Source organism: Galeopterus variegatus, unplaced genomic scaffold (genome assembly GCF_000696425.1).
Source record: "Galeopterus variegatus unplaced genomic scaffold, G_variegatus-3.0.2 Scaffold3078, whole genome shotgun sequence".
NCBI classification, from domain to species: Eukaryota; Metazoa; Chordata; class Mammalia; order Dermoptera; family Cynocephalidae; genus Galeopterus; species Galeopterus variegatus.
Window position 1 is genome coordinate 168,234 of NW_007729189.1, and position 12,985 is coordinate 181,218.

General features: G+C 45.9%; 1 protein-coding gene and 1 pseudogene across 1 annotated transcript in view; one reads left to right on the forward strand and one right to left on the reverse strand.

Annotated features, from left to right (window-relative positions):
• The window catches only part of LOC103599747 (obscurin-like), a 155,222-nt gene that overhangs the window by 77,592 nt on the left and 64,645 nt on the right, over positions 1–12,985 (forward strand). Inside the window, 2 exon segments of the mRNA XM_008583906.1 lie at positions 363–1,233; positions 2,604–2,882. Of these exon segments, the coding sequence (XP_008582128.1) occupies positions 363–1,233; positions 2,604–2,882 (1,150 nt within the window).
• LOC103599746 overlaps positions 12,159–12,985 on the reverse strand; it is a 1,647-nt pseudogene continuing 820 nt past the window's right edge.

Sequence of the window (12,985 nt, forward strand, 5' to 3'; positions counted from 1 at the left end):
TGCAACCATCCATCCGTCCATCCATGCCCCACTTATGCGTTTATCCACCCATCACTCATCCGCCAATCCACATGGCTGCTTTTCCTGAAGAGCTGTAACCATCCACTCTGTGGCATTCCTCACAACCCTGTCTGTCCCCATCTGGGTGGCTATATAAAGTGATTTTAGGGAGGAGGGTTTGCTTTTCGGTAGCAACAGGAGCTGTCAGGCACCCAGGCTCCATTTCTGGTCGCCAACAGCGGGGAGGTAGAATGGCAGGCTGGAGTGAGACTTGGAGCTGGAGAATTGCCCCTGTATGTCCTTTCCCTGTCCTGGGCCTCAGTTTCCCTACCTTACCATGACATCATGCCCTGTGTCTACAGACGGGGGCCCCAGGAGCTCCTTCTGTGAAGCCACAGAAGCAGCAGGGGCAGCCATCCACAGTGCGCTCATCACCGGGAGACCTGAGTGCCAAGGATCTGGGTGACCCCTCCATGGACAAGGCAGCTGTGAAGATCCAGGCTGCCTTTAAAGGCTACAAGGTCCGGAAGGAGATGAAGCAGCAGGAAGGGCCCGTGTTCTCCCGCACATTTGGTGACACTGAGGCACAGGTGGGGGACGCCCTGCGGCTGGAGTGTGTGGTGGTCAGCAAGGCAGATGTGCGGGCCCACTGGCTGAAAGATGGTGTGGAGCTGACTGATGGGCGGCATCACCACATTGACCAGCTTGCAGATGGCACCTGCTCTCTGCTGGTCACTGGCTTGGGCCATGCCGATGCTGGCCGCTACACCTGTCAAGTGAGCAACAAGTTTGGCCATGTGGCCCACAGTGCTTGTGTAGTGGTTAGCGGGACAGAGAGTGAGGCTGAGAGCTCCTCAGGGGGGGAGCTGGACGATGCCTTCCGCCGGGCTGCCCGGCGGCTGCACCGGCTCTTCTGCACCAAGGGCCCGGCTGAAGTTTCAGATGAGGAGATTTTCGTCAGTGCAGATGAGGGCACCGTGGAGCCAGAGGAACCCACAGACTGGCAGACATACCATGAAGATGAAAATTTTGTTTGCATCTGTTTTGAGGCACTTGCTGAAGCCCGCCGGGCGGTCACCTGCTTCCAGGACATGTTTGCCACGCTGGGCATTGGGGTGGAGATCAACCTCGTGGAGCAGGGACCCCGGGGGGTGGAGATGCGCATCACCAAGGTGGCCCCCACCCCTGCAGTGCCTCCAGAGCCAGTGCCCAGCCTGCTGACCTCTGATGCTGGTGAGTCTGCATGCTTCCTCAGTCGGGTTGTGAGCTGGGTCCAGAGGTGGGATTGGAGAAGAGAAGGAAGAGCCAGACTGTTTGTGGCCAGAGTCAGAGAATGCCCTCATGGTTACCTGTGCTCCAGCATCGGGCTCTTTGCAGATACTGCCCACTGAGGTATGACTAAGCCCCGACTTCAAGGTTACATGGAGCTGAATTTAAATCCTAGCTCTGTCTCTTTATAGCTATGTGATTTTGGGGAAGCTACTCAGTGTTTCTGAATCTCAGTTTTCACATCTGTGAAATGGGAATGTGAATACTTACTTTCTAGTGTTTTATTTCAAATGAGACTTGGAGGTGTGACCTGTATAAAATACAGAGTTCCTCGTGGTCCAGTCTACACACCATTTCCCATTCCAGCAACTACCAACAATTAAAAAGCTATTTACTATGTACTTTTATGAGGGTACTTCAAAAAGGTCATGAAAAAATGGAATTCAGAGAAAATATGAATATTTCTATGAAGTTTTTGAAGACCCCGCGTCTCTCTCTGGGCACTTTCAAGAAGGTTAGTTAGTGACCTACAGCATCATTTCTTGGAACTTCTCCACTCCCCAGTTTTTTAGTCACTCCTTCACCTGCTCCTCCTGGACGTGGAGCCCACACAGCCTCTGTCTCTGCTTTTACCTCCCCTTTCCTCCCTTTATTAGTCTGCTTCTGTTGCTTGTCACAAAATACATGGAACTGGGTAATTTACAAAGAAAACAAAATTTATTGCTTACAGTTTCAGAAGCTGGGAAGTGCAAAGTCCAGGGGACACATCTGGTGGGGGTCTTGGTGGTGGTGACAGTGACCCAAAGTCTCACATGGCAGAAAATGGAGCAGAGAGAGAGAGAGAGAGAGAGAGAGAGAGAGACAGGCTTTCATGCTCCACTTTTAAAGCCCTCAGAACCACGCCCCTGACCACCATCTTTAATCCACTCACTAGGCACGGTCCTGCAATCCAATCACCTCTTCGAGGCCTCACCTTTCAATTATCATAATAGGACTTCCCTCCCTCAGCAGTCGCAGTGGGGCTAAGCTTTGGGAGAGCACTCAACCCAAAGCACTCCTTGTCTCCAGTCCTCTATTTTTCTTGCCTCCTGGTAGCTTGGGAACCAGGCTGGCAGTGAGAGAACACGTAGATCAGGAGCAAGAGGGAGAACCTTAGCAGGAAAAATACGATTCTGTCTGGTTATCAGGGTCTGCGAATGCTCCCACACGAGGCTGCTGTGCAGATCACACCACGTCACACTGCCCATCTGGTGGTGACGTGTGTGTAAGTGGCAGCTGGGTGTGATTGGCGTGCCCGGAGACACCTCACCGCACACCTCACCTATCTGTCCCAGCCCCAGTGTTCCTGACAGAGCTACAGAACCAAGAAGTACAGGATGGGTATCCCGTGAGCTTCGACTGCACGGTGACAGGCCAGCCCGTGCCCAGCGTGCGCTGGTTCAAGGATGGGAAGTTGTTGGAGGAGGATGATCACTACATGATCAACGACGACCAGCAGGGTGGCCACCAGCTCATCATCACGGCTGTGGTGCCGTCGGACATGGGCGTCTACCGCTGCCTGGCCGAGAACAGCATGGGTGTCTCCTCCACCAAAGCTGAGCTCCGCGTAGACTGTGAGTGCTGCTCTCGGGGCTCGGGGTCTCCAGGGCGGGTGGTGTGGAGGCTCCTGAGTTGGGCTGGGAGGTGGCCCAGAGAGCAGTGGTCTGGACCAGGCAGGATTTTGTGCCTGATGGAGAATTCTTTTGGAGCTAGAGCTGAGACCAGGGCTCCCTTATGGAGCTCCTTGGAGGTGGGAACTGGGGGTAGAGAGAGCTCATCTCTGTGGGAAGCATCCAGGCTGGGGAGAGGCCTGGGGGAGTTCAGATGTGGACCTTATGGAGTGGTGAGGGGAGCCAGGCAGGAAGGGGGAGCCCAGCCTTTCCCACCCTCTTCCTTGCAGTCCCTTTTGAAGGACCTCAGATGGCTTGATCAGGGACCCTCAGGAGAAGCTCAGGGGCGTGATAGGTGGTTAAGGACACTGTGGCCTGAAAAGAGTATATATTTGGTCTTTGTCCTTTGTTCCTGAATTCCTTAGAATCAGGAGCTCCTAAATTCCTTAGAATCTCCTGGGTGGTAGGAGTGTCTCTTGTTCTAATAAGGCTATCGCTTCGGGGTGGGGTGGGGTCTGGTTGCCAGAAAGACCAAACCTTTATTAGAAGCCTGGAACTTTCAGCTCCTGCAGGAAGAAGAGAGGGGCTGGAGATTGAGTTAATAATCAATCATGCCTACATGATGAAGCCTCCATGAAAACCCATACACTGTGGGGTTTGGAGAGCTTCTGAGTTGGTGAGCGCGTGGAGGTGCTGGAAGGGTGGCGTGCCTGTAGAGAGAACGGGAGCTGTGCACCCCTGCCTCCTACCATGCCCCGTGCATGTCTTCCCTGTGGCTATTCTTGGATTTTATCCTTTATAATAAACCAGTAATAGTAAGTAAAAGACTTTCCTGAGTTCTGTGAGCCATTCTAGCAAGTTATCAAATAAAGGGATGGGGCCATGGGAACCCCTGACTGATAGCAGGTTGGGCAGAAGTACGGGTGGCCCGTTACTTAAGACTTGTGTCTGAAGTGGGGACAGTTTTGTGGGAGCGAGCCCTTTAACTGGTGGAGCCTGCATTAACTCTGGGTAGTTGGTGTCAGAATCGAACGGACTTGTTGGACCCCCAGCTGCTGTCAGATGTGTCGTGAGTAAAAATGGCTTAGGCACAGGCTCTGGAGCCACAGAGTTGGATTCACATTCCAGCTCTGCCACGTACCAGCTATGGGGTCTGGGACGAGCCACTTTCTCTCTCAATGCCTCAGCTTCCTCATCTGTAAAATGGAGATTGTGGAAACTATCTCATGGCATAGCGGTGATGGTAAAGTAAGTTGAGTCATGCAGAGCATTCAGCAGAATAGGCCCAGTACAAAGTTGAGCACAAATTATTAGCTGGTGTATGAGGCGGTTTTGGGGATGTGGGAGGGGTGCTGTAGTGTCCAGCCTGAGAAAGTCTCATTCTGTGACGTGGGCAGTAAGTGTGATAAAACTTCATCTTATTGCATACATTTGAATACACAAGTATCCACTCAGTGGAGTTCATGTTAAACTTTTGACATCTGAGTAAGGTTGATGGATTTTATCACGGTTGGTTTCCAAGATGATACTGTACTGTAGTTAACATTGTGGTGAACTGGGTGGAGAGAACATGGGACCTCTGTATTATTTTTTAGAACTGCATGTAAATGTACAATTATCTCAAAATAAAAAGGAAAAAGGACTGTTAAAAAGACAACAATAACAAACCAATTCTGAATAAGAAAGTCTTTTTGTATTTACCTGTGTAGTTCCACTTCTGGGCTCTTCGCTTTGTGTGGAGGTCTAGATTTCCATCTGGTACCATTTTCGCGCTGCCTGAAGGCCATCTTTAACATTTCCTGCAGTGTAGATATGATGGAATTCTTTCAGCTTTGTACCCTGAAAGTGTCTTTATTTTGCTTTTGTTTTTGAAAGATTTTTCTAGGACAGTTTTTTTCTTTCCGTACTTTAAAGATGTTCCTCTGTCTTTTAGTTTGTATTGTTTCCAGTGAAAAATATGTCATTTTTATCTTTGGTTCTCTGTACATAACTTGTTTTTTCTATGGGGATTTAAAATCTTTTAGATACTCATAAAACACCATAAAACTCACCATTTAAAAAAATACAATTTAGGGCCGGCCCGTGGCTCACTCGGGAGAGTGCGGTGCTGATAACACCAAGGCCCCGGGTTCAGATCCCATATAGGGATGGCCGGTTCGCTCACTGGCTGAGCGTGGTGCTGACAACACCAAGTCAAGGGTTAAGATCCCCTTACTGGTCATCTTTAAAAAAAAAAAAAATACAATTTAGTGATTTTTAGTGTATTCACAAGGTTGCACTAACATCACTACTATCTAATAGTATGTTCTAGAATATCTAATTTCAGAACATTTTTATCATCCCCAGAAAAAACCATTAGCAGCCGTTCCCGTTCCCCTTTCCTCCCAGCCCTTGTGAATTTCTAATCTATTTTCTGTCTATGGATTTGCCTATCTGGACATTTACTATAAGTGGAATCTTATAAAATATGGCCTTTTGTGTCTGACTTCTTTCACTGAGCATAATATTTTCAAGGTCTGTTCATGTCGTGGCATATATCAGTGTCTTATACCTTATTATGGCTGAAAAATTCCATTATATGTGGGATATTTATCCATTCATCAGATTGTGTTTATTCATTTGTTGTTTTGTCTATTACAAATACTACTGCTGTGAATATTGGTGTACAAGTTTTTGTGTGAACACGTGTTCAGTTCTCTTGGGTACATACCTACGAGTGGAATTGCTGGGTCGTAGGGTGACTCTGACTTTGAGAGGAGCTGCCAAACTACTTTCAACAGCAGCGGCACCATTTCACATTCCCATCAGCAATATCCAAGGGTTCCAGTTTCCCCACGTCCTTATTTTATACCCATCATAATGGGTGTTAGGTGGTATCTCAATGGAGTTTCAATTTGTATTTCCCTAGTGATGTGTGCTTAGTGGCCATTCATGTATATTCTTTGGAGAAATGTTTATTCAAATTCTTTGCCCATTTTAAACTGGAGCATTTGTCTTTTTATTTTTGAGTTACAAGAGTTCTTTATATATTCTTCATACTAGACCTTTATCAGATATATGATTTTCAAATATTTTCTTATTCCATGGGTTGTCTTTTCACTTTCTTGATAGCATTCTTTGAGGTACAAAAGTTTTAAATTTTGATGAAGTCTAATTTATTTACTTTTTCCTTGGTTACTTATGGTGTAGTTGTCATGTCTAACAAACCATGACCTAATCCAAGGTTGTAAAGATGTACACCTCTGCTTTCTTCTAAAAATTTAATAGTAGCTCTTTTTTTTTTTCCTTTTTGTCTTTTTTCATGACCGGCAACGGATCGCAACCCTCAGTGTCGCGCCCGTACTGGACCGGGACCGGCAACGGAATCGCAACCCTCGGTGTTGTGCCCGCACCTCGCTCAGCCAGTGAGCGGCCGGTCTGTATGTGGGATCTGAACCCTCGGTAGGAGCGCTGCCGCGCTCCTAAGCGGCGCACTGTAGCAGTGCACCACCGGGCCGGCCGTAATAGTAGCTCTTATACTTAGGTCTTTGATCCATTGTGATTTAATTTTTGTATACGGTGTGAGGTAAGGGTCCAAATTCATTTTCTTTCATGTGGATATTCAGTTGTCCCAGCACCAGTTTTTTAAAAAAGACTTTTTTTCCCCACTGAATTGTCTTGGAGCTCTTGACAAAAACTGATTTCCCCTAAATGTGTAGGTTTGTTTACAGACTCTAAATCCTATTCTGTTGATCTAAATGTCTGTCATTATGCCAGTAACATACTGTCTTGATTGCTATAGTTTTGGTAGTGAGTTTTGAAATTGAGAGTGAGTCGTCCAACTTTGTTCTTTTTTAGGATGGTTTTGACTATTTTGCGTCCCTTGCAATTTCATATGAATTTTAGGGTCAGCTTGTCAATTTCTGCAAATGAGGTCTCTGGATATATTTTCAGATTTCCTTTTTATCACTAGTTTTGAGTAATTTGATTATGATGTTCTTTGACATACTTGATGTTCCTTGTGCTTGAACTTCATTGAGCTGCTTAGAACTTTGGGTTTATAGTATTCATTAAGTTTGGAAATTTCATGACCATTATTTCTTCAAATATGTTTTCCATTTCTCCCCTCATTTTGGGATTTCACCAACATGTATATTAAGCAACTTAAGTTGTACTACAGCTCACCAACGCTCTCTTCACTTTTCTATCTTTTCTTTTTCTTTTTTTTTTCTGTCGGCTGGTACAGGGATCAAACCTTGTACATTGTTGTTGTCAACACCATGCTCTAATCTTTTTACTTTTTAAGATTCTTTTTTTCTGGGCCAACCCTGTGGCGCACTCGAGAGAGTGCAGCGCTGGGAGCGCAGCTGCGCTCCCGCCACGGGTTTGGATCCTATATAGGAATGGCCAGTGCGCTCACTGGCTGAGTGTGGTGCGGGCAACACCAGGCCAAGGGTTGCGATCCCCTTGCCGGTCACGAAAAAGACAAAAAAAAAAAAAATTCTTTTTTTCTCTGTGCATTTCATTTTGAGTAGTTTCTATTGCCATGTCTTTACAGTTACTAATCTTTTCTTCCATAATATCTCATCCCATCCATTGTATTTATCATCTCTAGAAATTCTAATTGTTTTTTATATATTCTCTGACTCTAACTTTTTGAACATGTGGATACAGTTCTAATACCTGTTTTAATGTCTTCCTCTGCCAGGTTTAACATCTGTGTCAGTTCTGGGTTGGTTTTGATGGATCGATTATTCTGCACATTATGGGTCATGTTTTCCTGCCTGTTTACATGTCTGTAGATCTTTGGATGCCTGACATTGTGGATTTTACCCTGTTGGGAGCTGGATGTTTTGTATTTCTACAGATCTTTTGAGCTTTGTTCTGTGATGCAGTTAACTTACTTGGAAGCAGTTTGATTCTTTCAGATCTGACTTTTATGGTTTGTTAGGTGGATCCAGAGCAGGGCTCAGTCTAGGGCTAATTATTTCCAACTTCTGAGGCAAGAGCTTTCTTGACTACTCTACTCAATGTCCTATTAGGTATGAATCTTTCCAGTCTGACTGGTGGAAACAGGCGGTATTCCCGGCACTGTTTCCTCTAATGCTTTCAGATGGGTCTTTCTTCAATGCATATGCTAATCAATACCCTGCTGAGCTTCCAGGAGGGTCCCCTCTCTGGGCAGCCTTCTCCTCTCTGGTGCTTTGTCCTATAGACTCTCAAATCTGTCTCCTCATCTCAAGGAGTCTGCCTGGCTCTGCCTCAGTTCCCCTTCCCTGGGCCTGGAAACTCAAGGCAGGAAGCTGGGGCAATATAGCATTCACCTTTGTTTCCTGTCTCTAAGAGATCATTGCACTTCATCTGCTTTGTGTCTAGTCACTTGAAAACCATTGTTTCATATATTTTGTCTTTTTAAAAAATTGTTTCAGGTGGGAAAGTGTCTTAGTCAGTTTGGGCTGCTCTAACAAAGTACCGTGAACTGGGTGTCTTATAAACAACAGAAATTTATTTTTCACAGTTCTGGAGGCTAGAAGTGCAAGATTAGTGTGCCAGCATGGTTGGGGTCTGGTGAGGACCCTCTTCCATGTTGCAGACAGCTGTCTTCTCATTGTGTCTTTTTCAGATACATTGTATATGTAGAAATACAAACTATCCAGCTCCCAATAGGGTAAAGTTCATGATGTCAGGCATTCAATCAAAGATCATTAGACATGCAAAGAGGCAGGAAAACAAGACTCATAATGTGAAGAATAATCAGTCAGTCAAAACCAACTCAGATGTTAGAAGTGGCAGAGGAGGACATTAAAAAGGCTATTAGAACTGTATTTTGTGTGTTCAAAAAGTTAACATAGACTATATTAAAAAGACTCAGGTATAATTTTTAGAGTTAAAAAATTCAATGGATAAGATTAGTAACATTAGATATTACAGAAGAAAAGATAGAATATTATGTGAGGACATGGGAGAAAGAGGGTGAGAAACCTCTTTGGGATCCCTTTTATAAGGGCACTAATCCCATTCGTGAGGGCTCCACCCCTAGGGCCTAATTACCTCCCAAATGCCCATGTCCTAATACCATCCATAGGGGGTTAATAATTCAACATATGAATTTTGGGGTAATAACAGGGTAAATTCAACCTCTGTTACTTCACTTTGGCTAGAAAGGCAAGTCCCAGCTGTTTGTTTGTTTGCTTATGTATTTATCGGCAGCTGGCTGGCATAGGGATCTGAATTGATCTTGGTGTTATCTGCACCATGCTCTCCCTAGTGAGCTAACTGGCCAGCCTATCCCATCTGTTTTTTGTTTCTTTGTTTTTAACTTTTACCCATTATGATTTATTCTCTACAATACTTGATTAGTTCAATGATTTGCACTTAGAAGTTATATAGCCAAGAGGCAACCAAGTGTAATACAAAGAATTGGTCTGAAGTCTTTGCACTGAAGGCCATACACTCTCTTGCTTCAGAGAAATAAGAACAAAAATAAACAGAAAGAACAATTAGAGAGCTCCCTAGAATCCCAATAGAAAATATCTACAATTTCACTAACTGTTACTGATAACATATGGAAAACAGATCTTGTCGAAAATACTAAAACTAACACCCAGGACTTCTTTTGTATAGATGATTTTTATTATAAACAACAAAATATGTAATGTCTGAACTATAAACCTTTCATGTTGAAAGGATCTCTAACGTGAGTTGTTTTAATATTATGAAGAGAAAAAGTTTAAGAATGTCACAGTGGAAACAATCCGACGCTGACAAACTCTAGTGATCAAAGACATTCTCTTTTAGTTAATGTAAAACATGGACAATTGGTAATTGCAGAGAGAATGTCCTAGGTGTGGGCATCATGGGGCGAGCCAACTTTGCAGACCAAAAGGCACTCCCGGCTAGGGATTAAATGAACTCTGGACTAAGCCAGCGAGGTTGGGCTGGTCCCTTGAAAACACTGGTTACCTACCGTACAGCTTGAGCAACCCAAGGACAAAAGACACAAACACTCAGCAGAAAACGTTCCCTTTTCTTTAACCCCACGGCTCTCTCACACGTACTGGCCACCCTCATCACTGCTTTGGTAACCATGTGGAAGGCAGCTCAGTTCCAGTTCAGAGTTGTTACCTCCCTATGCAAAGCTGCCACATGGATGATCCAGACTTGGTATTTTTCCTGAGAGCCACCTGCCACACGTTTTCACGAGGTGACCATACACTCCAGGCTGCTTCCTCACTAGGGCCTGTTCAGGATGGACGGACGGTGCCCATCCCTTATGGGGCTGAATAATTTTCCTTGATCAATTCCTAAGTCCCCTTACAGCAAGAGGAACTCGAGCACTTCCACTGCCACACTTGTGTGAGAGCACGAGGGAGCGTGCAGGGAGCAAGGCTTCTTCACTCCAAAACCCGCTGAGCCCACCTCGGTGTAGTGCTGGGCTTAGCCAGCCTGATGCTTGTGCACTGATTTTTTCTCCCCATTTCTTGGGTTTTTAAATTTTTTCATTTTCTTAAATGGCAGGTATCCTGCCCCACCCTCAATAAAATAAAATAAAAAATGTACTAAACGTTGGGGAAGACAAATTGAGCAACATTTCTACAAGAAAAAGCAGGCTTGAGGAGCATGGCCCTGTAAACGCTTGCATGACCAGTCTCACTGAGCGTGCTCAGGGGTGAAAGCTTAGCACCAATTTTTTTGCTTTTTTTAATGTTTAGAAGTTAAATACAACTTTTAACATAGAACACTTGGACAGTAATGAGTGAAGCCCTGTGTATCAATACTGTTGTACAAATTGGAAGTGGGTGGCTTAGTCCAGAGCTGACCACCGTGACATCAATCCATGGCACCTAAGAGGAACTGTTGTCACATCTGTTTGTAACAGGACATTTGTTATTCTTAGCAGCAGGAAATCATGAAACGACCCCTTCCTCTTCTTCTGCATTGCCAGGGGAAATGTGGCAGACTGTGGGAACCCAGCAGCGCAGTGAGGGGGGATGCAGCCTGGGAACCCTGATGTCACCCACATTTTCCTTGCACATCCCAGTTCTTCAAGAGCAGCACAGGACGGTGCCAAGCAAACCCACTCACCCTCACCCATTCCTCCCAAGAAACTTGACAGTGATGCCTAGAAATAGCACACGTCCTTTCTCAGATTGTGCCCCCACTTCCCCACCCCCACCCCTACCCCAGTCCTGGCAGAAGAAAACTCAAAAGATCTTTTGACTTGAGTGTTTGCCCATTTCAGAAAGCTATGCCACCATCACATAAACTTCAAAAAATAAGTTAAATCAAAACATCTTGTTCACCGGGTGGGCACCCCATCCACCTCAAGAGTTCGCTAAGCATATTGTTGAAAACCAATATATCGTCCTTAGGATCCTTTCTTCCAGGTGGCCACCTCTTCCCTGTGAATCACTTTCACAGTGCCTTTGTGACAGTATTTTCAAAGCACCTTCCAAGTCCCCAAGTTCTAGAATTTTGGCACCAAACCAGTTAAGATAGGCAAGAGAGAGGAAAAACTTGCTGACAGCTATTTGGAAATCAGCAACAATGGACGGGGGAAATATGTCACGTGAAGGTTTGAATGACCTAGAATAAAACGAGCTATTTGGAATTTTGCCCTGGTGGGCTGAAGATTCCTAGCATGCTGGGAAAGATAAAGATTCACCTTGTTTAATTACACAGCTTTGTTCTAAAGTCCCGTAAAGGACTGAAACATCAAGTCTTCCCACTTTTACAGGCAAACTAGAAAAAGGAACTCCCCTTCTTCAAGGTCCCTCGGGAGGTTTGCCTGGAAAGAAAACCAGCTTGGAGACCCTGGATTCTCTCTTAGGACAATGTGTCCTCCTAAAGCCCAACCCAACTGCTTGTTTGCACATCTGTGCTTCTGACAGCCTAGATCCAGCTGTAGGCACTGCTACCAGTGGAGGGGTGAGGTAGCCGGTGGTAAGGAAACAGTCTCTCCTTTCACACCCGCATGCAGCAGCGGCATCGGGACCCCCCATGGGCACCTCCTAATTCTTCTAGTCATGGAGGAGCCTCCATCCAACAGAACCACATATTGAGGAACAGCTGGAGTCAGGCTTGGGCCCCTCAAGTTCTGTTCCATTCAGTGTAACCCGCCCCAGCCCTCAGTCACTGGGAGGCACACTTGGCGACGGAAGCTAGCATCATAAAACAGTGCAGTGATGGAAGTAACTGGGCCAGGAAGAGGAGGCATCTGCTTCAGTGAAGCCATAGGTGGCCACAGGGGGGTGGGACAGGTCACGCAGCTGTGTGTCGGGAGTAGTGATTGTAGAGGGCGGGGCATGAAGAGTGCCATTCTGGAAACAGTGCTGTCGAGAAGCAATATATCCTGTGTAACTGATTGTCACCTTCTCACTTTGGTACCTGGTGAGTTTGATTGCTTTTCTGAATTCACTGGTAATTGGAGCCTTAGAGCCACCTTTTCTGAGCAAGGAGTCTATTATCTGGATCTGATCCCAATCTTGTTCTTTAGCAAACTCAGGTAAATATGTGGCTATGCATTTGACGCCTTTTTCATTGATGAATTCAGTTCGAATCCCACGGACCCCTACCTCCCAGTCCAGGAAATCACTGGCATCCTCCAAGTTAGTAAGGAGGGAGACAGCAGAAAAGTTGAGTCAGCTCCTCTCGGGTCAGGGGGGAAATAGGCTGTCCTTAAGCGCACTGGTTAACGTGTATTCTCTGAGTCCTGAATGCAGATTCATGGCTGAGAAGGTCCCAGTGCAGCCATGAAGCTGCTTGTCCTGCCCTGTCTTCCATGTCACAAAGAGTGGATAGGGGTCATTGGTGCATCTAAGAAGTCATGGCTGTGGGAAGCCATAGAGGTGACAGTCGAGTACGTCAAAACAGTAGCAGCACATCTCTGCAGTCACCACCAGGTTCTTATGGTGTTGGCAGTTCCGGTGGGCCGAGGGACAGGGCTCAGCACTCCCAAAGAGGGATTCATTCGTGTGGCGGGAGAGTTTCCAGGTCCCAGAATTAAGTCCGACACATTCTCCCGTCCACTGCTGCTGTCCACATGCTGGTGATTTTGTAGAGGTCCTGAACTAGAGCCAGGAACAGTT